At 36.5% G+C, this 23,151-nt stretch overlaps 1 protein-coding gene across 5 annotated transcripts in view; it reads right to left on the bottom strand.

Annotated features, from left to right (window-relative positions):
• DMXL2 (Dmx like 2) overlaps positions 1-23,151 on the bottom strand; it is a 150,547-nt gene that overhangs the window by 55,549 nt on the left and 71,847 nt on the right. For all 5 annotated transcript variants that reach the window (XM_027067248.2, XM_027067250.2, XM_027067247.2 and 2 more), the window contains 4 exons: positions 21,997-22,693; positions 21,534-21,655; positions 4,329-4,418; positions 2,096-2,213 (listed from right to left, as the gene is read on the bottom strand). In XM_027067248.2, the coding sequence (XP_026923049.1) occupies positions 2,096-2,213; positions 4,329-4,418; positions 21,534-21,655; positions 21,997-22,693 (1,027 nt within the window). The remainder of the gene's footprint in view (positions 1-2,095; positions 2,214-4,328; positions 4,419-21,533; positions 21,656-21,996; positions 22,694-23,151) is intronic.

The raw sequence follows: 23,151 nt of genomic DNA, 5'->3' as shown, positions 1-23,151 counted from the left end.
GTGGCTCAGTCCAAGTATCCAACTCTTGATTTCGGCTCAGGTCATGATCTCACGGTTTCTGAGTTCAAGCCCCATTGGGCTCTGCACTGACACCAGGGAGCCTGCTAGGGATCCTCTCTCTCCATCTCTCCCTACCCCTCCTCTGCTTGTGTGCGCTCTCTCTCTCTCTCTCTCTCTCTCTCTCTCAAAACAAATAAATAAAACTTATAAAAATACAATAAAATAAAATATTCAGGAACAAAGGAAAAGAAAATAAGATAGGTAAAGCAAGTGCAACAAAATCTTAAAATCTTTAGACTATGCACTCTACTTTTGTCTGTAATAACATTTTTCTTAATTAAAAGAAATTAAATTTTAATTAAAACTTAGAAAGTACAAAATAAGGTAGGGGCAGGAAAAAAAGAAAGTCTACCTATTAAGTCTTTTAAGAAAATAGCTTCAAAATCAAGAAGAATGTCAAAGAAATTTTGTACAACATCTAAAGGAAAACCAAGAAAGTCATTGGGAAATCCTTTGGCATAATTTTGCAATGACATAAAGAAATGTCAAAAGAGGGAAATAAAATATTTTTAAATTTAAGTCTTTCAATTAAAAATATTATAATAAAATACTTTCTATAAGCATTTTCTAGTAGACTGGCACGAATTTCTTGTTAGAAGTAGAATGATAAACAGTACCTAGGTCTGTTGGAAAGCATATAAAAGAGTTTAAATCTTTGTAAAGGTGAAATACTATGGAAAAGCACGTTTTAAATCCATAAAGCAGTAATTTTATGCCCTAGTGACAGTGAAATAAAACAATGTGACAACTAATAACTTTATCAAGAAGAAAAGTATCCAAATAAAAAGCAAAATACATAAAAGGAAAAAAATTACTAGTAAGCAGTGAAGATATGTTTAAGGTAAGCCTCATAGAAGATAAAAATTCATTCTTTCTTATTTTTCACTAAAGAAAAGGCACTTAACTGTATAAATTTGGTAGAAATACTGTACTGAAATATCTATATATACTTCTGTGATACAAGCTATACCAAGAAAATTAAATATGTCCATTTAGATACTTACAATCTATAACCAAATGAGATAAAACATCTGGAAACCTTTTGTAAACTAAAAGAATGTTCATCATATAAAATGCATTCTTAAAGTAGAATATGTCTTTCCTTCTTTCAAAAAGAAAGCATTCTATTTGTTCTATGTTCAAATACGTTCTACATTCAAAGAGAATATGACTGTTTTATAATTACAAAGTTCTGACTTTTAAAAGAAACATTTTAAGCTAAATAATAAAGTTTCAACTAAACATCATATGGGGTCTATTCCTGAAAGCTCTTATGGAAAACTACTTTCTTCCGAAACACAAAAACAAATACAACACATCAGAGGGGGAAATTATGAGGTGGTACCTTTAATTCCCAGTGTATCTGAGGTTCCTGATACAGCATACAAAACAATGTCTTATATTCTATATTCATCAATGGTCTCTAGCAATTTATTGGGGACTTTTAAGAACTTACACTAAGGGGCTCCTGGGTGGCTCAATCGGTTAAGGGTCCAAATTTGGCTCAGGTCGTGATCTCACCATTCGTGAGTTTGAGCCCTGCATCGGCCTGTATGCTGACAGATGAGAGCCTGGAGTCTGCTTCAGATTCTGTGTCTCCCTCTCTCTCTGTCCCTCCCCTGCTCATACTGTGTCTTTCTCTCTCTCAAAAATAAATAAACATTAAAAAATTAAAAAAAAAATACTTACACTAAAATTAAATGGTTTGCTTAAGACACCACAGGGAACTTACTACCAATCAAAACAATTTACTTGTAGAATTGAAAAATTAAAATTACTTTTTAAAACAGTTAAGCTAGGTTTCATAACTAACATTTTCTTGGCAAAATCTAGGTCATCAATGAAACTATCTTTAAAAATGTAATTTTCACTAACATGCCTTCTTCACAAACAAGCAATTTTTACAGAATCACATGGTATTATTTACTAAAAATTATGAATGATGACTTTTGATATAAAGATCCACACTCAATATAACTTTGGAGATTTTTTTTAATATTAAGGTATCAAAGTCAAGACTATTTTTTAAAAGTACCTTGTGATGGCTGAAAAAATATTTCTGTTTCCTTTTTCTCCATATCTTCCTTATGTGGTCTGTATCCTATAATGAAGTCTTCTTGAAACACATGAAGCAACTGTGTATTTGAGCCACACTACAAATATGAAAAAAAAATGAAGTTTTATCATTGAAATTCCCTATCTTCCACCCCTCATCTCCTAAGAACACTAATGTATAAGAAATAAATCTAACAATTTCTATTCCTTATTAACTAATGAATTAGAAAGGAAAAAGCAACAGGAAAAAAATCATTAAATCACCTGGGCAGAGAAAATTGCTTTAAAAGATGCTACAGCCCATAGCAGAATTGAATAATAAAAAGAAATGAACAGATCTGCTTCTGAATACACACACACACACACACACACACACAACCATAAGTGATCTATACAATTGGGAACTCAAAAATATCAGGTCTTGTGACTGGCTGGAGAAGGCTATGCTGCCTATGTAATAAGGTAACTGGTACAGGATTCACCTGGTTTTCCTAATTCCACTTGAGAACCCAAATAAATCCTCAAAGCATTCCCAGTCTGTCTAGAGGGAATTATGAGGGGCCCTATAACAGGCAGCTGAGTGACAGATCTCTGTATTAATGTAGCTACATGTAGGTAACTAGGATTTCTAAAAGGAGGGATGACACATCACTGTGAGCTGCTACTGCTATGCTAAACGTGGTTTTGAACAATACAGAAAAAAAGATAAAAATAATCACAAATGGCTCCTTATAATCACAAAAGTGAGCTGAAATTCAAGGAAAGACTAAATCCAAACAAAATCTTATTATGGAAGTGTGTCAAGATAATTGGATGACTACGCCACAGATTTCAAGGAAGGAATGAATCTTCCTTGTGGGCTAAATCTTACAGAATAAAGGAAATCAACCTCCTTGCAAAGTACACAGAAATAAAAGAACTGTAAGATTAGGCTGACCCACAGAATTTTTATGAAAGTTATATAGTATTTTTATGTCTCTCCAGATAGAAACCAAAAATCCCTTCACATTTATAATAAAAACAAAAGGTAACCGCCCCAAAGGAAAAAAAAATAAATGAAAAGGGAAGGATGACGTCTTCATGGATATAAAAATCATACAGCACATTGGGCCCACACCTAGAATGAGTTTTAAACTTTGTAATTTATAAGCCTAAGCCACTTATCAGTGCTTGCTGTTTACCAGCCATTGTGTTAAAGATAACCACAACTAGAGGGGAAAAAATCTTGAACAGGTATGAAGTAAAAAGCATAATGCTAAGTGAGAGTGGCCCCCGAAGAGAAGGAGCTAAAGTGGGAGATGACTTTAACACCCAGTCCTTTAAAAATTAAGACCTTTATGGGAATGAAGACAATCCACTCTTCTCCTATACCTCTATGGAGGAGAGAAAAAGGAAATCACAGGTTAAGGACCTCCTTGAAGGCATTAGTAATTTGAGTCTGGCAGCCACATTTCTGTTGCCAAGAGCTGACATGATAGTTTCTCTTCATTGCTGGAAATTATTACATTTTCCCCAACAGAATACGCAAGGCATCATGGAAAAAATAACAACATAACTATATTTTTAAATATGATTAGCTCATTCCTCATTTCCTTGTTTGAAAATATTGCTAACTTCCGCACCAAAAAAATCTTTTTTTTTTCCTATTTAGAATGAATATATTAGTTCTATCCCTTAGTCCATCAACATGATCCTGAAGAAACAAATATCCTAAGGGCTAGAAAGGAATTTACAAAGTGGCTGTAGGGAGAAGGGTTCTCCCTCTTTCCTAGATAGTAGCTGGGAAGAACAGTGACTACACAAAAGACTGTGATTAGAAAGTACATGTATACTTTCATCTGCATTCTACTGGATATAAAATATCTAACATTCAGCCTAACAAGGCCAACACTCTAAAGCTGGAATTATCAACTGAGCTGAAATGAGTAATAATATAAAGAGAAACCACTAACCAAGCTCCTATGCAGCTGTACTGTATTTTCCTTCATGGTTTCCCTCACTCAATCAAATGACCTTTAAATAGGAAATAGGGCTACAGGTACAATTCAACTGGAGAGTAATTCCTAAATCATTAGATTTTCATTATGGAAATCAAGAGAAGCTGGCTACATTTAGTACTAAACAAGAAAATTATTCTGAGAATGAAATAGATGCAAATAAAGCATTCTGGGATGAAGTATATTAATATCCCCAATTCACAAGCATGTTTTTACTTGGTTGGTTATTGCATCGAGTTCAATAATGCAGCCAGGTCGAGCAGTAGACTGTTGGCTCACAATATTAAACACTTCTCCAATAAGTTTCTGTAAACAAAAAACACAAAATGTTAATGATCAACAATGCATGAATCTGTCAATATGATATAGCATCTCAGACATTGAGGGATCCTCTAAATATTCACTTACTGACAATGGCAATTCATACATTCAAAGAAATATTTCAAACTTCTATATTCAATCTTATTCTCACGTTTAACATTAACAAACCAATTAGAAAAATCTATAGTGTTTACCTCAATAGTGCTTAACTTCAAGGCATCTAGTTCTTTCAACATGTCTCATTTTGCTGTCTTAAAGCTTCAAGACGGACATGGCTGAGGGTCTGGCCCAATGCCCATGTGTATGGTTTGCAGATCTGCAATACCATTTAAAGTCTGGGGGCACCTGGGTGGCTCAGTAGGTTGAGCATCTGACTCTCGATTTTGACTCAGGTCATGATCCCAGGGTCACTCAATCAAGCCCCATGTCTGGCCCCACACTAGGCATGAAGACTGCATGGGATACTCTCCCTCTCCCTCTCTCTCTCTCTCTGCTCCTCCCCTGCTCTCTCTCAGTCTCTCTAAATAAATAAATAAATAAATAAATAAATAAATAAATAAATAAATAAATAAATAAATATTTTTAAAAATTAGGAGCACCTGAATGGCTCAGTCGGTTCAGTGTCCGACTTTGGCTCAGATCATGATCTCAGTTTGTGAGTTCGAGCCCCACAACAGGCTCTCTGCTATCAGCACGGAACCTGCTTCTGATCCTCCATCCCCCCCCCTTTCTGCCCCTCCCCTGCTTGTTCTCTCAAAATAAATAAATTTTTAAAAACTTAAAAAAAATAAAAGTACAATTCTTCCAGTTAGAAGGTAAGGGCAATGGCTGAAAAGTGAGACTCTGCCTTGAGATGAGGATGTTCGAACTAACACAGGAAGCCTAACTTTGGACCCCCAAACTCCAAAACCCTTGTGCTGAAAAAAACAGTCCCTTTTCCCTTCTTGCAATCAGGCTTCTCTTGCATAAAAACCTTTCAGTAACTTCACCTGAAGCAGTTGCCTCACAAGGAACTGCCCCATCTCCTTAGTATCAATCACCTCTATTACTTCTTACCACCTCCAGGCCACGAAGAGGGGTTAGATCCCAGCTTAGCCTAGGGGCATTTATACAAGATTGGCTCTGGGAAAACAGCACATACTCTGGAGCTGTAGGATCTTTCTTGTCAGCAGGATTCCAGAAACCATGTATGGGAACAGATTCTAGGGTTATTAGACCACGGAGGACAAGATACGTGGTGGTTGGGTAGGGCTGAATTTATTGTTACAAGTACCTTCACCCAAGATTCAGTATTTAAAGTGTTAGCTCAGACACCTGCAAGTGGTGTTAACAGTCAGCTGGGTTTGTTCACTGAAATCTGGATGCCTACAGGTGGTGAGGTTAAAACACGGGAATATCTCTAATACACCATGAATCTTTGCTACTCAAGTGTGGTCAATGGACCAGCAATGATAGCAGCATCCAGAAGCTTTTTATAAATGCAACTCTCAGGCTCTGAAGTGAATATATCTGCATTTTAATCTCATGTACAATCTCTAGATGATTTGTGTACATGCTGAAGTTTAATAAATACTGATGTAAACCAACAGTTCTCAGCCTTGGCTGCTCACTGAATCACCTGAGGAACTTTAACAACCATTGATACTTAGGTCCCACGCACACAGATTGATGTATTGGTCTAGGGTACAATCTGAGCATCAGGCATTTTATAAGCTCTCAGGTGCTTCTGACATGCAGCCAAGGCTGTAATCCCCTGGTAGGGATACCCATTCCAGCTAAGGATTTGCCTTGCCTGCAAACAACTCTTCTCCTGGCACTATAACTAATGGCCTTAACAAATGCCTTATTTAACACTACAGGATCCTACCCCACCTCCAACAAAGGAACCCATTTTACGCAGAAGATAGAACCAGAATTAGGATAAAGTGAGTGAAAATACCCTGGATACAAAATTTAAGAGGGGGTGCCAAAAACTCAATAATCAAGATAAATAATATCTTAAATGATTTTTAAATCAAAATCAATGCAAAAAAATTCAAAATGAATCAAATATCAAAATTTTTTTTCAACATTTTTTATTTATTTTTGGGACAGAGAAAGACAGAGCATGAACGGGGGAGGGGCAGAGAGAGAGGGAGACACAGAATCGGAAACAGGCTCCAGGCTCCGAGCCATCAGCCCAGAGCCTGACGCGGGGCTCGAACTCACGGACCGCGAGATCGTGACCTGGCTGAAGTCGGAGGCTCAACCGACTGCGCCACCCAGGCGCCCCTCAAATATCAAAATTTTAAATACATCATTCAATAGTGTCATGAGGTGTCTGACTGGCTCAGTCAGAAAAGCGTGCAATCATCTCTTCATCTTGGGGTCATGAGTTCATGCCCCACATTAGGTGTAGAGATTACTTAAAAAAAAAAAAAAAAGTGTCTTGATGAGCCATATTAGAGCCTGAGATAAAAGCAAAACTTCACACACATGTTTTTATGTATTTTTTAAATGGTTAATTTTTTTCTAGAACATTAAAGTGGTTGAAAACTACTAAAAAGTAGGTACATTAAAATTCACATTATTTTAAATTTAAATTTATTTATCCCAAAAGAATATTATTTTATTTTCCTGGCTTTAATGGCAGCAAACTTATCAATTTTTTTAAAATCTACTTTTTGCTTATCTTGTTTTCAAAACAGACAACTTATTTGATAGTCTCTTGACCAAGAGACAATCTTCAATGATTATTAATTAACTTCAACTTACTGAAACTTCTTTTGCAGGACAACTTTGTGACCAGTATTATTTTCTTTAAGTTCTCAAGTACATTTCCAAATGTAAGACTGCACTAAGCAAAATTTGTGAGTCAGTTTTAGAAGATCCAATCAACAATGTTGATTTTATATTATAAATTATGGACACTGCATGACACTTAAAACTATTTCAGACAAAATTTCCCTAAGTCTTAAACTATCAAAACATATATGAGCCAAGCATTTTGTAAACAAGATTATCTATATAATGTAACTTTTCTCCAGTTAAAACTTCAAGATCTAAAGCACTTGAGTTAAGTTTCATACCTCCATTTTGAACGTGAAATTAGTATTTGCACTAATTTGTACTGTGGTAGTCAAAATAATGGCCCCCCAAAATGTCCACATCCTAATTCCCAGAACGCATGAATATGTTACTTTACATGACAAAAGAGATTTTGTAGGTGTCATTAAATTGAGGATCTGGAGATGAGGACATGATCTTGAATTAGAGGTAGAAGGGCCCACTATAACCATAATGGTCCTTATGAGAGGGAGGAAGTGTGGTCAGATTCAGAGAAAGATGTGACAGAAGCAGCAAAGGCCAGAGAAAGAGAGATTTGAAGATGCTACGCTCCTAACTTTAAAAAGGAGGAAGGAGCCATGAGCCAGGAGATGCAGGGGCCTCTAGAAGCTGGAAAGAGCAAGAAAAAGGATTCTCCTCTAGAACCTCCAGAGGGAATATGGCCCTGCCAACACCTGGGTTTTAGGATGTCTGACCTCCAAAATTGTAAGATAATAAAAGTATTGTTTTAAAACCACCGATTTGATGGTAGTTATTTGTTGTATCAGCAGTCAGAAACTAAGAAAGAATCCCACAATCTCCTTAATTTTTACTTGATAGGCTCTTTTTCCAATAATAATAACACATCTGTTAACTCATACATTTTTTTAAAGTTTATTTTGAAAGAGAGAGACAGACAGAACAAGCGTGGGAGGGAAAGAGAGAATCCTAAGTAGGTTCCCCACTCAGAATGGAGCTGTATGTGGGGATCAAATTCACAAACCACAAGATCATGACCTGAGTTGAAATCAAGAGTCACTTAACTGACTGAGCCATCTAGGTGCCCCTCATACATTTCTAGTTTGTCCCTTTTTTAAAATTCATTTTCAGGTTCAGGAACTATATTCATACCTCTCATTTACACTCATCAAGCATACTTTCAAAGTTACTTTCTCTTATTATATCTGACAAATCTCAGTTGAAAACTGGATTAGCAAAGAAGTAAATTTTGATCAGATTATTGAAGTGTTTGCTTTGTTAAAGCCAGAAAGGTAAGAGTATAATAAATTGTTTGGGGCATAAATAAAATATTTAAACTTAAAATAATATTGTGAATTTCACTATACTTACTTCCAACTTTCAATACTTTCCAACTACTTTAATGTTCTGGGAAAAAATTAACCATTGAAAAATTACAGAAACGTTTATAGAGTGCACATTCTTCCTTTTGCCCCAGGCTCCAATGAGGCTCATCATGGTACCGTAGGATTTGTCTTTATTTAAAAATTTTGTCATTCTGTTCATCATTGATTTTTTTCGCATTAAAATACAGCACTAAAACCACATGATCTAGTAATTCCACTATGGGTATCTACTCAATGAAAATGAGAACGCTAACATTTGGGCCACTCCACCAGGTTTAAAAAGAAAAAAAAAAAAAAAGGCAAACACCCAAGGTGCTGACAAAAGTGTAAGGGAACATGGAATTTGGTGGTGTGAGGAGACTGCGATTCTCAAATTTAGGCTCTGTGACTATCTATGGAAGCAGGGGTTATGACAGCTTTCCTTCGTGTTGTTTCTTTTTCCCTGATTTCTCTGCTGTGATGAGGACTGATATTAGGACAACATCAATTCAGGTCCCAAGTAGGACTGCAAGTACATTACATCATTACACATTGCATCATTACACAATGATACAATGCCAAACCAGAATTTGTGTTTCCCCGGTGCTGGAGATAAAAGTTTCTTCATCTAAATAAAGAATAGCAATAGATGCTAAAGGGCATCTTTGCTGGCTATTCTTTATCTGCATCTAAACCTTGGTGTATTCTCCACCCTTGTCTGCCTTATTCTGTGCTCCAAGAGGTTGACTTCAGGACCGTATCACCTAGTTCCCAACCCCGCTTCAGCTTCAGGCTGAATTCGGTCAATGGGAGGGACCGGTCAGAGACTGCAGAGAAAAGAGAAAGAGAAGTTGGGGCATTTATCCCCCTTGCTCCCCCACAGTTCTGGCAGTAGCTGTGTTCCTGTGTGGCCACCTCTCCCAACAGGCAGCTCCTTTTCCACGGCGTTAGCTCTCACCAGGCTTTGGTACACTGTTATTGCTCTTCTTATCCCTTCAGGCATAGAGATACATTTTTCTACTGCCACTGCAAAAAATTACCACACACTTCATAGCTTAAAACAACACAACTGTAATATCTTACAGTTCTGTAGGCCAGAAGTCTGACAGGGGTCTCGTTGAACATCAACTTGCCAGCAGGGCTGCATTCCTTTCTGGAAGCTCTAGGGGAGAGTTCGATTTCCTTGCCTTTTCCAACTTCTAGAGGTTATCCCTATTCTTTGGCTCATGGCCCCCTCTCTCCTTCCCCAAAACCAGTAATATCATCTCTCCGACCATTCTTCTTTTGTCACATCTCTCTCTGACCACAGCCAAGAAAGGTTCTCGTGCTTTCAAGGACTCATGAGACTGGGCCTACCAAAATAATCCAGGATAATTTCCACATTTCAAGGTCCTTAATTTATTTACATCTGCAAAGTCTCTTTGGCCATGTGAGGGAACATATTTGCAGGTTCTGGGGATTAGCATGTGAACATCTTTGGGAACATCTTTACTACCACAGGGTAATAATGGCTTCATCCTGTTACCAGACTCTGAGTGCTTTATTATCACCATGTGCTCAGCTCTGTAAGGAGTTCTTTCATTAAACTCTCCTCAGTTAAAACTTTGTGTGTCATCTGTTTCCCACCTAGGCTCTGAGTGAATGACATAGAGACTAAAACAAAGTGGTACTGATTGTCTCTCCCTGAAAAAGTGCAACCCTTACCAATGTGTTCTTCTCCATAAAATGCAAAAGAAATATCTTTGTGTAGCTTCTCCGACTTAGTATGGTCTTCCTTCTCAATTTAAATACTATGATCCCACAAAGAACATGAACAAGCAATTCAAAACAAAACACAACAGCCAATAAAAATATGAAAACCATTCAATTTCTGCAATAACAAAAAGTGCACAAATCAAAATAACTAGATACCAGTTCAAAATAGTGAAGATTTTGATAGAAGAAAGAAAAAGAGGATGGAGAAAACCTGTATCATATACTGCACTGATGAAGTACACATTGGTAGAACAGCTTCCCATTGTCTTCACAAGGTAATAAAACTCTTCAGTGTGATATTCATTAACTCATTCATCAACTCAACAAGTATCTAAAGAGTGCTTATCAGATATCAGGCACTGGGAATACAGCACTGCCTTATCTTACATTCAAAAGAAGACAAACAGCACACAAATACAAAAGTACACAAACTGTGAAATAGTACTAAGTGCCAAGGGGAAAATAAAGTGGTAAAGTGGACAGGAAGTAGTGGACAGGGGTGGTCAGGAAGTCCTCCCTTGACTAAAGACCTAAAGGAGGCAAGAACACAACCATGTGTTATCTGAGTGAAGAATATTCCAGGCAAGGAGAACAGTAAGTAAAAGACACTTAGATGAGAGAGTGTTGGCCATGTTCCAGGACCAGTAAAGAGATTGGTGTGGCTGAAGCCAACATGAAGTAGAGGAAAAGTAGAAAAACAGTATCAGAGAAATGAAGGAAGGCAGGATAAGAGGTAAGAGGCAGACACTGTACAGTATTACAGATCACTGTAGACACTGGCTTAAAAGAGTGACATGATCCAAATTACACTTTAAAAATACCATTCTGACTTCTCTGTTGAGAACAGACTGTAAGAAAGCAGGGCATAATGGGAAGGTAACATCAGCAAATAGTGGAATAGGAAGTCTTAGACCACCTTCCCCCCACAGAGAAACAGACTTAACAGTGAAAAAATTCAACATGCTTTCATGGAAAAAAAACATTCAACAAACTATGAACAGAAAGAAACTACCTCCATATAATAAAAGACATATATGAAAAGCCCAAAGATAAGGTCATACTCAATGGGAAGAGACTGAGAATTTTTTCTCTAAAATCAGGAACAAAGCAAGAATGCCCACTTTCACCACTACTACTCAACACAGACTGGAAGTTCTAGCCAGAACAATTAGACAAAAAATAAAAAATAAAAAGCAAAAAAATTACAAAAGACATAAAATTATCTGTTTGCAGATGACATGATCTATAGAAAACCTTAAAAATTCTACAAAAGAACTGTTAGAACTGAATTCAGCAAAGTTTTTTTATTCAAAAAATCAAGTCTGTTTCTATACATTAACAATGACAAATCCAAAAAGGGAATTAACAATCTCATTTAGTAGAGCATCAAAAAGGATAAAAAGGATAAAAAAAAATTAAGAAGAAACTGAAAAAAAGAGATGAAAGACTTATACACTGAAGGAGCACCTGGGTGGCTCAGTCAGTTGAATGTCTGACTCTCAATTTCAGCTCAGGTCATGATCTCATGGTTCAGGAGTTCAAGCCCCACACTGAGCTCTGCACTGATAGCACAGAGCCTGCTTGGGATTCTCTCTCCCTCTCTCTCTCTGCCCCGCCCCCACTCATGCTCTCTCAAAATAAATAAACTTAAGAAAAACTTATACACTGAAAACTACAGACCATTCTTAAGAAAAATAATAAAAGATATAAATAAATGGAAAGATATCTCATGCTGTGGATTATAAGACTTAATATTGTTGAAATGTCCATACTACCAGTCAACATATTCAATGGAATTCCTGACATATTTTGTAGAAATTGAAAAAAAAATCCTAAAATTCATGATAACATGGGGAAAGGATATTGGTTCTGTCAATGATTTCTTGGATATGACATCAAAAGCACAGGGAACAAAATAAAAAACACACTTAAAAACTTCTGCCTGTCAAGGGAAACAATCAACAGAGTAAAAAGGCAACCTACAGAATCAAAGAATTAAGTAGAAATCATACATCTGATAAAGGGTTAACATCCAGGATACATAACAACTTCTACAACTCAACAACAACAAAAAAGCCAAAACAGGCAAAAGACCTGAACAGACATACAAGTGGCCAATAAGCACAAGAAAAGGTACTCAACATCATTAATCATCAGGGAAATGCAAATCAAAACCACAATGAGATATCACCTCATACCCATCAGAACAGCCACTATCAAAAGAATAGAAAATAAGTGTGGGAGTGGATGCAGAGAAGTTGGAACCCTTGTGCACTGCTTATGGGAATGTAAAATGGTGTACCACTATGTAAAACAGTAGGGAGGTTCTCATAAAATTAAAAACAGAATTACTGACTGATCCAGCAATCCTACTTCTGGGCATATACCCCCCAAAATTCAAAGCAGAATCATGAAGAGATATTTGCATATCTATGTTCATCACAGTGTTATTCACAAGAGTCAAAGAGACAGAGCAATCCAGATGTCCATGACGGGTGAAAGAATAAAGTATATACATACAATGGAATATTATGCAGCCTTTAAAAAGATCTTGTCACTTGCTACAATGTGGATAAACCTAGGGGACATTATACCAAGCAAAATAAGCCAATCACAAAAGGACAAATACTGTATTATACCATTCATATGAAGTGCCTAAAGTAGTGAACATCACAGAAACAGAAAGTAGAAAGGTGGTTACCAAAGGCTGGTGGGAGAAGAGGGAAAAAGAATTAAAGTTTAATGAATACTGAGTATCAGTATTGTAAGACAAACTTCTATCAGATCATCACAATGTACACTTTAAATATTTTACAATTTTATTTGTCAATTATACCTCAATAAAGCTGAAGAAAAAACACTTCCAAGTTCTAGAGTTGTAGAACAGTTCTAGTATCTGTTGAACAACAATGAATATACTTAACACTATGGAACTATACACTTAAAAATGGTAAATATGGTAAATTAAATGGGAGGGAGGAAAAAGAAAGCAGGGTGTAATCATAAATAAATATATTTTTTCCACAATCTAGCCTGTACCTTCCTATCCAATCTCATCTACTTCCGACAGCCATTTACATTCAATGCTATGGCTATAATAGGCATGGCATAATAAAATACTTATAGTTTATCATGCACTTTCTTATACTTCTTCTATTTTCTTATACTTATTATACCTGTTTCTTCTTAATGGCTGTTCCTTCCACCTAGAATATTCTTTTCCTCCTTGACTTTTTTTTTTTAATATGAAATTTATTGTCAAACTGGTTTCCATACAACACCCAGTGCTCATCCCAACAGGTGCCCTCCTCAATGCCCATCACCCACTTTCCCCTCCCTCCCACCCCCCATCAGCCCTCAGACTGTTCTCAGTTTTTAAGAGTCTCTTATGGTTTGCCTTCCTCCCTTTTTTTTCCCCTTCCCCTCCCCCACGGTCTTCTGTTAAGTTTCTCAGGATCCACATAAGAGTGAAAACATATGGTATCTGTCTTTCTCTGTATGACTTAGTTCACTTAGTATAACACTCTCCAGTTCCATCCACGTTGCTACAAAAGACCATATTTCATTCTTTCTCACTGCTAAGTAGTATTCCATTGTATATATAAACCACAATTTCTTTATCCATTCATCAGATGATGGACATTTAGGCTCTTTTCATAATTTGGTTATTGTTGAGAGTGCTGCTATAAACATTGGGGTACATGTGCCCCTATGCAACAGCACTCCTGTATCCCTTGGGTAAATTCCTAGCAGTGCTATTGCTGGGTCATTCCTCCCTCACTTTCAATTCATACCTTCAGTAAGTCTCCTGTCAGGTGTCCTCTCCACTAGAAACTCTTCCCTAACCACCACCATCTGAATTAAGTGTTCCTTCCATGCACAGGATAAGCCTTCTTATCCCATACAATTGAGAGAGAGATGACTAATTACTCAACAAGGTTGCTTAACCCAGAGAATCATTTTAAAATGATACATATATACCTTCAATATTTTGTTTTATTTAAAACATAAATGCACATGAACTAACTGGTATTTTGGTGTAGAGTGAGGGCCTTTAAGTACATGCGTCTGCTAATAGGAATTAAACGTCTTTCGTCTTTCTTGCATAACCCCTCCTGTAAGGCCGTGGCTATGTCTTTTTCAGTTCTTTATAAACTGAAGTAACAATTGAAAGATACCTACAAAGAAATGAGTGCAGTTTTTTGGTTTTACAATTCCCCCTAGATTCTTTTATTGTTGTCTCACCATACCTAATGAACAGCAATTATTTTTCAATATACTTCCAAAACATTTCTTTATTAAAAAAATCAAAATTTTTATACTCACGTATCATCAATTTATATATTTAAATTACAGAATTAAAACAATGGGTACAACTTGACAAACATGTAGAAGCAAATGGCTTTTTAGAGGCAGCACAGCATAGTGGTTAAGAGCTTGGTCTCTAGGGGTGCCTGAGTGGCTCAGTCAGTTAAGCATCCAACTTCAGCTCAGATCATGATCTCGCCATTCAAAGTTCGAGCCCCATGTCAGGCTCTGTGCTGACAGCTCAGAGCCTGGACCGGCTTCGGATTCTGTGTCTCCTTCTGTCTCTCTGCCTCTCCCTGCCCGTTTTCTTTCTCTCTCTCTCTCTTAAAAATAAATAAACTTTAAAAATAATAATAAATAATAAAAAAGAGGTTGGTCTCTAGAGCCCAGCTGCCTGGGCTCAAATCCTGGCTCTACAACTACTAGCTAATTGAACTGGCACAAGTCATTACATTTCTCTGTACACCAGTGTCCTCATCTCTAAAGTAGAGATGACGGGGTGCCTGCGTGGCTCAATCAGTTAAGCATCTTAAGTCTTGATTTTGGCTCAGGTCATGATCTCAAGGTTTCCGGTTGAAGCCCCATGACAGCGCAGAACCTGCTTACAATTTTCTCTCTCCCACTCTTTGCCCCTCCCTGCACATGTGCACGCATGCATGTGCGTGCACACACACACACACTCTAAGTAAGTAAACAAAAGACTTGTTTTTAGTAACAGCAACAGCTACCTTTCAACACCACACTTCTCTCTTCCCATTACTGAATCACAGAATAATATATAGAATACTTTAATAAGTACTCATGAAATACTTGTGGAATGAATGAATGAACGAACCTCCCTTGACCAAGCATCACTTGGCAAGAAAGTTCAAAAGTTTATGCTTTCAGGCACCAGAACAACTTTATCTTCAGTATTTTGGTTGGAAAATTCTTTTTAGCTTTAATTAAATCACTGCCTTCCAGGCATCTGGCTAGCTCTGTCAGTGGAGGGTGGGACTCTTGATCTCAGGGTTGGAAGTTCGAGCTCCACATTGGGTGTGGAGATTACTCAAAAATAAAATCTTTAAATCTCTGCCTTCATAAATAGTTTTCTCAATTTAAATGCCTTCTTGATGACTCAGGGTCACTTTTATGGACATTAATTGTTACTAATGCCTTTAGAGCTCTCAAGATTTCAAGTACTGTTTTCGTAATAATAAATACCAAATATACACTGGTATCTGACATGTAACACTAGGAATTTATTTCCAAATACCTGCAAAACGATTATCTTAACTACATTTTGCTACCTAAAACCTCAATCACTTCACACTCAATGTATCTCAAACTTAAGTCATCATCAACACCTCACAAGTATCTTACCAAAGCTAGTGGATCCACTATCACAAACTTGAAACCTTAGAGTCATTTCCTTTAGTATCCATAGTCAAGCAAATACTAAGCCCTACTTTACCTTTTCTCAATATCTGCCAAATACCACTCTAGCTCCAGTTTATTTTACCACAGGCTTTGATGACCTCAATAGACTTCCAATACCTTATCAACTACACTCGATCCTGCAAACTAACCCCTTTAATTCCCTGTCCAAAAAATTTTGGTGTCCCCTAAATCCATCTCTCAATCCCAGAATAAAATTCAAATCTTTTCAGATGACTCTTAAAGGAAAAACAAAACAAACAAAAAACAAAAAACAAACAAAAAAAAACTAGCCTCTACTCACCATCTACTAAAAATCTCATTTGAGGAAGAGGACAGCATGTGACAACTTCTTTCTGTATTTCAACTCACAATTAGTAGAGGAAGTAACTGAGAACACTGCTGCTCTGACTTACAAAAAAAAACAAAAAAGATCAGCAGAAATAATGGAAACTCAACAGGAAGCAACGATGTTAAGAATTTAAGATCAACAATAAAGGCATGCCCTGTAGTCTATCATTCAGAAAGGCAAAAATCTCACAATTCCTCATAATATATGGCTCTGAAAGTCAGAATGACTCAAGAGACTTTGGAGGTTCCTGGCTATGCAACTGTAAATATAACTTATGAGGGAAAAAACGTTGGTTAGTATAATGGGCTGGATAGTATCCCATCAAAATCCATGTTTACACAGAATCTCAGAATGCCATCTTATTTAGAGAAAGGATGTTTGCAGATCTAATCTGTTTAAGATAAGGTCATACTAGACTAAGGAGAGTACACACAAAACACCCAGAGAGAAGAAGGGCATGTGAAGAGAGAGACAGAGACTAGAGTATTGTAGCTTCAAGTCTAAGAACACCAAAGATCAGTAGAAGCAACCAGAAGTTAGGAAGAAACAAGAAAGGATCTTCCCCTAGAGCCTTCATAAGGAGCATGGCCCTGCCAACACCCTGATTTCAGACTAAATGTATATGCAAAACAGAGTTGCAAAACATGTGAAACACAAAACTAACAGAACTAAAAAGAGAAATGGACAAATTCACCATTACGGTTGGAAATTTCAACACCCTTCTCATAAGAATTGATAGAACTAGACAGAAAATTAGCAAAGATCTACAAGAACTCAACACCAAAATTAATGAGAATAAAATCTAACTGACATATGTAGAACACCCCATCTAACAATAGTGGAATATGTTCAAGTGCCACGGAATACATACTAAGACAGACAATGTCCTGGCCATAAAACAAACTTTACAATAAATGTATAAGGACTGAAATTATAGTGCGTTCTCCTACCATCATGGAGTCAAACTAGAAGGCAGTAACAGGATGATAAAAGGAAAATCTCTTCCCAGTATTTATTGGGCAGCTAAACAACACTCTTTTAAATAACCCATGGGTCAAATAAGAATTTTCAAGGAGGGGCACCTCAGTGGCTCAGTTGGTTAAGTGACCTGATTTTGCCTCAGCTCATGATCTCATGGTTCATGGATTCAAGCCCCACATCAGGCTTCATACTGACAGAGTGGAACATGCTTGGGATTCTCTCTCTCTCTCTCTCTCTCTCTCTGCCCCAACTTGGTCTCTCTCTCTCTAATAAATAAACTTTAAAAAAAGAATTCTCAAGGAAAATTTAAAAATATAGTGAAATGAACAACAAAAAAAATACTACTTATCAGAATGCCAAAGCAGTACTGAGAGGAAAATTTAAAGCACGAAATGCATATATATGTTAGAAAATAAGAAAAGTTACAAAACTCTAAGCTCCTATTTAATGAAACCCAGAAAAAGAACACCCCCCAAAAAAGGCAATAAGGAAGGAAAATGATAAAAATAAGGGCAGAAATTAATGAAAATGAAAACAAAACAAAGAGATCAATGAAACAAAGAGCTCATTCTTTGACAATATCAATGAAATTAACAAACTTCTAGCAAGAATGAAAAGAAAAAAAGAAGAAAGGCACTAATTACCATGTTGATAGCATGTACCCTCTTAAAATGTGTTGAGAAGGATACTTTATATCTGGGGTACTCTTCCCAAAAACCCATAACTCTGGTCTAACCATGAGAAAAGTAGCAGACAAATAAATCCCAATCGAGGGAAAATTCTACAAATTGTCTGACCAGTAGTACTCAAAGCTGTCAAAGTCATGAGAAATACTGAGGAAGATGAAGAAAACTGAGAAACTATTCCAGACCAGAAAAGTCTAAGGATTCATGATGACTAAATATAACGTGGTTTTCTGGGTGAGATCTCAAATTTAAAAAAAAAATTTTTTTTTGGAATGTTTTATTTATTTATTTTTTTTCAGAGAGTGAGAGAGAAACAGAATGCAAGCAGGGGAGGGGCAGAGAGAGAGGAAGACACAGAATCTGAAGCAGGCTCCAGGCTCTGAGCTGTCAGCACAGAGCCCAGTGCAGGGCTTGAACCCACTAACAGCGAGATCATGACCTGAGCTGAAGTTAGAAGCTCAATTGGCTGAGCCACCCAAGTGCCCCTCTGGGTGAGATCTTAGAACACAAATGGGACATAAGCAGAAAAATCAGTTAAATCTTAAAAAATCTAGACTTTAACTGATCATATCATACCAATGATGGTTTCTTAGTTGTGACAAATATATTCTGGTAATACAAGATGTTAACAATAGGGGAAACTGGTTGTGATGTATATGAGAACTTTGTACTACATGTACAACTTTTCTGTAAATCTAGGACTATTCCAAAATTAAAAATGTATTCAAAAAAGTAAGTAATTGAATAAATTACTGTTTTCAGAGTACAAAAAAAACAGGAAAAGATGAGCTCATTAACAGAGGCTGATACTTTAATGTTAACAAAAATTCAGAGAATAAAGAACTCCTAATTCCTTCTTTGTCTCTGGTCTTCTACTTCAAGAATTTAGCTTGCACAAAACTGAAAATAAAGCAAAAATTTTCTACAATGAACAAGTGTTACTTTTTAACATTAAAAAATTAATAAAAATAGAAGGCTTAAGAAAAAAATGTACATTGGTGCAGGGAGAGTAGAAGACCAGGATAAGTTAAGAAATTTCAAGAATGTATCTAAATGCTCTAAATAAAATTATATTTTCTGGAAAAGTAATGTCCAGGTTAGTGGGAAATTTTTCAAATGAGACCAATGAACTACTCAAGATATTCTCTGAAAAATCAGAGGAAATGACACAGCCAAAATACTAGAAAGAGGTAAATATTCCAATTTTCAAAAAGGAAAAAAAGGCAGACTAAAGAGCTGGATGTCTATTTAGTACAATGGTTTAGTCACCAACAGACATCAGGGTACATACATTAACCTATTTATACATTAAAACAATCATCTCACACAAATTTGACTTCCTTTTTGACTGCAGAATATTTGGCAGACAGGGTGTAATTTATTTCAGCCAAGTACATGACAAGCTGCCTCATGGAAATCCCAGGGACAAGCTAAAGAAACATTTAAGACAATAAAAATGGAAAAAGATTTCACATGTACACTACTAGCCTCTTTTTCAGTCCTATCCTGTTCAACATTTTTTTTCTGTAACTGCCTCAGATAAAGATGTGGAAACAACATTCATCAAACAGATTGGTGACGTAAGTCATAAAGCAGTAACACAAAAAACAGATCTGGATTCGAAGCGATACTGAAAGACTGACTCTAGAAGGTGAAAATGTAAAGTGAAAATAGGCCTACATTTGGGCCATAACTCAAATGCACAAATATAGGACGGCTTACTGGCAAGAAGAGACTTTTGGATATTTAATTCAGAGGCAGCTCAGTATGAGTCCATTACATACAAAGAACCTGGCATGCCTGCCCAAAACAAAATAGAATCTAATGAGACAGGTCATAATACTGCTGCACAATGCCCAGAATATAGACAAACTGAAAACTGCTAAGAAGAGTAACCAGGGTCAAATATAAAACAGAGTTAGTTTATTGGTGGAGGGGGAGCAGGTTTGGCCTGAAGAAAAAAGTTTCATAGGTTATAAGACAGTTGTCTTCAAATATCTGAAGTGATCTCATATGTAAAGAATATTAGACTTATTCTAAATGGAACCAGGGCTAACAAGCAGAATTTAAGGAATACAAATTTAATTTCAGTATAGTAGTAAGGGTGTCATGAGCTGCATTTAGAGTTGAGACTCCCCCCTACCTAGGATGCCAGATGACAAATTGGCAGGAATGTGGTCAAGGATAAGAATGAAGCATCAGGTTAGACTAGTGACCTATAAAGTATCTCCCAATTCCATGATTTGAAGATGCTACTTCCTCGATGCCAAACCTCTGGCTCCAGTCCAAGTGGTTTTTTCATCGCTCCTGGAAGAAGTCTTACTTATACATGTACTTTCCTGTATGCATACTTTCAGGCCAGTCTCTCACTCAGGAAAAGGCAAAGGATTTGTCTTTCTAAACTTTATCCACCTACTAAAAACAAACCTAAATACTGTAATAAAGACTTCTATGCCTACCCTAATCTGATCTCTCTCTCTTCCGGATTATGAAATATTTCTAGTGCCATCTGTTCGGCAATAAATTACATACCACCCTCAGACACCGCTTCTCTCTTAAACTGTTATTTAATCTTTTATTAATAATTTCTCTCCTCAGCTAAATTAAAAGCTTCTTAAAGCCACACACAGGAAGTTATACTTTATATTCTCCATACTTTGAAGGACACATAGCAGATACTCAAAAATACTTGGTTTTCAATACTGGAAACATTTTTATTAGAAAATTGTTTTATAAAAGGCATGTTTTCATAGGCAGATGGAAAATTCACTATTCAAATCTGAACAGTAACTAATATACATGACTTCTGGTTCAGAATTACCAGAATAAGATACTGCCACTCACTGATAACATATTCTAACCACAGAATTTTTCAAAATGGTCAATAATGCTCAGAAAAGTTCAAATTTTCCAGCCTAAACAAAGAGCTTGCTAAAGCTGCCTTAGAGCAAGAAAAGATTAATGGAACCAAACTAGAGAGTGAAAAATGTCAAGCAGAAATCATGGTAACTCAGGAAAAAAGTCATTTATTTATTTAAATGTAAAAATGTATTGATGTGTGATACTGAGGCATATACCCTGGAATACAAATTAAGAACATGTAAATTTGTGGGGCACCTGGGTGGCTCAGTCGGTGAAGTGTCAGACTCGGTTTTTGGCTCAGGTCACGATCTCGAGGTTCATGAGTTCAAGCCCTGTGTGAGGATCCATGCTGATGGTGCAGAGCCTGCTGGGATCCTCTTTCTCTCCCTCTCTCTCTGTCCCTCCCCTGCTCATGCTCTCTCCCTCCCAAATAAAGTTTTAAAAATTAAAAGAAAAAAAAACACATAAATCTGTCACATAGAGCCTAGAACATGTGCTCACCCCCCAAACTAACAAATAAAAGTCCTAGACAAAGTAAAAAGAGAATTCCTTATCAGCCTAGGTATTTTAACGAAGATTAGGAAATACTCACTGAAGATTCAGGATCTGATAATTCATCCAATAATTTCCTTGCATCCACCACTGCTTGATAGAGTCTCAAATTTTTGCCATCAGAAGCAACAAAGCAAGCACTTGCAGAATTGCAATACGTGCCTAAAGAAAGTAAATGCTCTGCATTATATTATGTGGTTTATTTTTATTTTTGGCTGAAGTAGGAGAAACTTATATTCACACTTTTCTTTTTAGGCATAACCATAGTCCAGAATCATAGTTAAACAGATAAAATTAATAGATATAAAATTATTAATAAAAGAATTCAATAGAAAATAGGTGATGAGAGGGGAAAAATTTAAAAACAAATTTTTGAACAAACTTCTGGAAATTCTAAACATAAGTCTAAAAATCCTTCTACTAATGACAAATGTAAATCATTTTATGTATTAAAAAAAAGTTTAAAAGCTCTTATTAATTTCACAATTAAAATGAACACTTACCAAGACAATAGCTGGGAATAAGAGTCGGAAGCCAAGCAACATTAGAGAAGGCTGATGTATGTAAAGAGTTAATTCGAGCCAATTCTGATACTCCTCCAGTGTAGGACAAAGGTCCTATTGGGTCTACACGCCACAGAATAAGTTCACTATATATTGCATTTGGGTCATGAAATGTACACGTCGCTGCATTTCTAAGAGGTTGTTTTGAGGAACCTTTTATATGTCTTATGGGATCCATTAGTCTACTTAACTTATTGTCTGAGTCCCACTGACAGTCCAACTCAGGAGTCAGCAGAGCATTATGATGTGAAGATGTCAATAACAACGGCAAAACTGAATGACATGCCAAGTCATTGAGGTGAAATCGATGGCCACAGTATCTAAATTTGTGAGATACAGTCAGAACAGTGGTAAAGGCAGACTTATCTGCAAAAGTGACTGCCCACTGATTTAAAGAACCATCTATGTGTTTAGAGACCATCATTACTGTGGGAGCCAAAATGTTCATATTTGTACTGTGTGATCTAGAGTATGGTTGTGATCCATGAGGACTGCCTACAGCCATCATCTCATGGTGTAACAGGGTGTGGGGAGGATCTTTTGTAGCATTTATACAGGCATACATCATGATATTTTTACTAAGAGAGCTTGCATCACCAGACGGAAATGCTACAGGAATCCGAGAAGAGAAAGAAACCTGAAAAACACAATAATATGATTCAATGTAAGTAGTTTTACGCCTCTCAAAAAGTCTTCCAAAAATACTTCTATTTTCAAAATGTCAAATCTCAGTTTCCTAGCAAAAACTATCATTTTCAACCTCTTTATGGTCTAATGCCTTGCCTCTATTTATGTAATATCATATCTCTATTCACAGCCTAAGAGAAGCCTGAAGAAAAAAGTTCAAGTGCCTTGCTTGTACAGCTGAATGACCACAACCACAACTCTAAATAGAAATGAAGTTCAGGAAGATAACAGAAAAAGGTAGCTAGATTTAGTTAATAAAACTGGGGGGAAGGGCACTCATCCTGAGGCACGTTTTTAGGGTAGTTTCTTAAGTTTATTCAAAACATTGTGAATTTCTAGGGGGAAAAAAACCCCAACACATATGTATTCAAATAGTCCATATGACATTTCAAAGCCCAATTCGCTTTA

Source organism: Acinonyx jubatus, chromosome B3 (assembly GCF_027475565.1).
Source record: "Acinonyx jubatus isolate Ajub_Pintada_27869175 chromosome B3, VMU_Ajub_asm_v1.0, whole genome shotgun sequence".
NCBI lineage: Eukaryota > Metazoa > Chordata > Mammalia > Carnivora > Felidae > Acinonyx > Acinonyx jubatus.
Note: the sequence above shows the minus strand (reverse complement) of the source record. Positions and strands in the feature narration are given on the sequence as shown.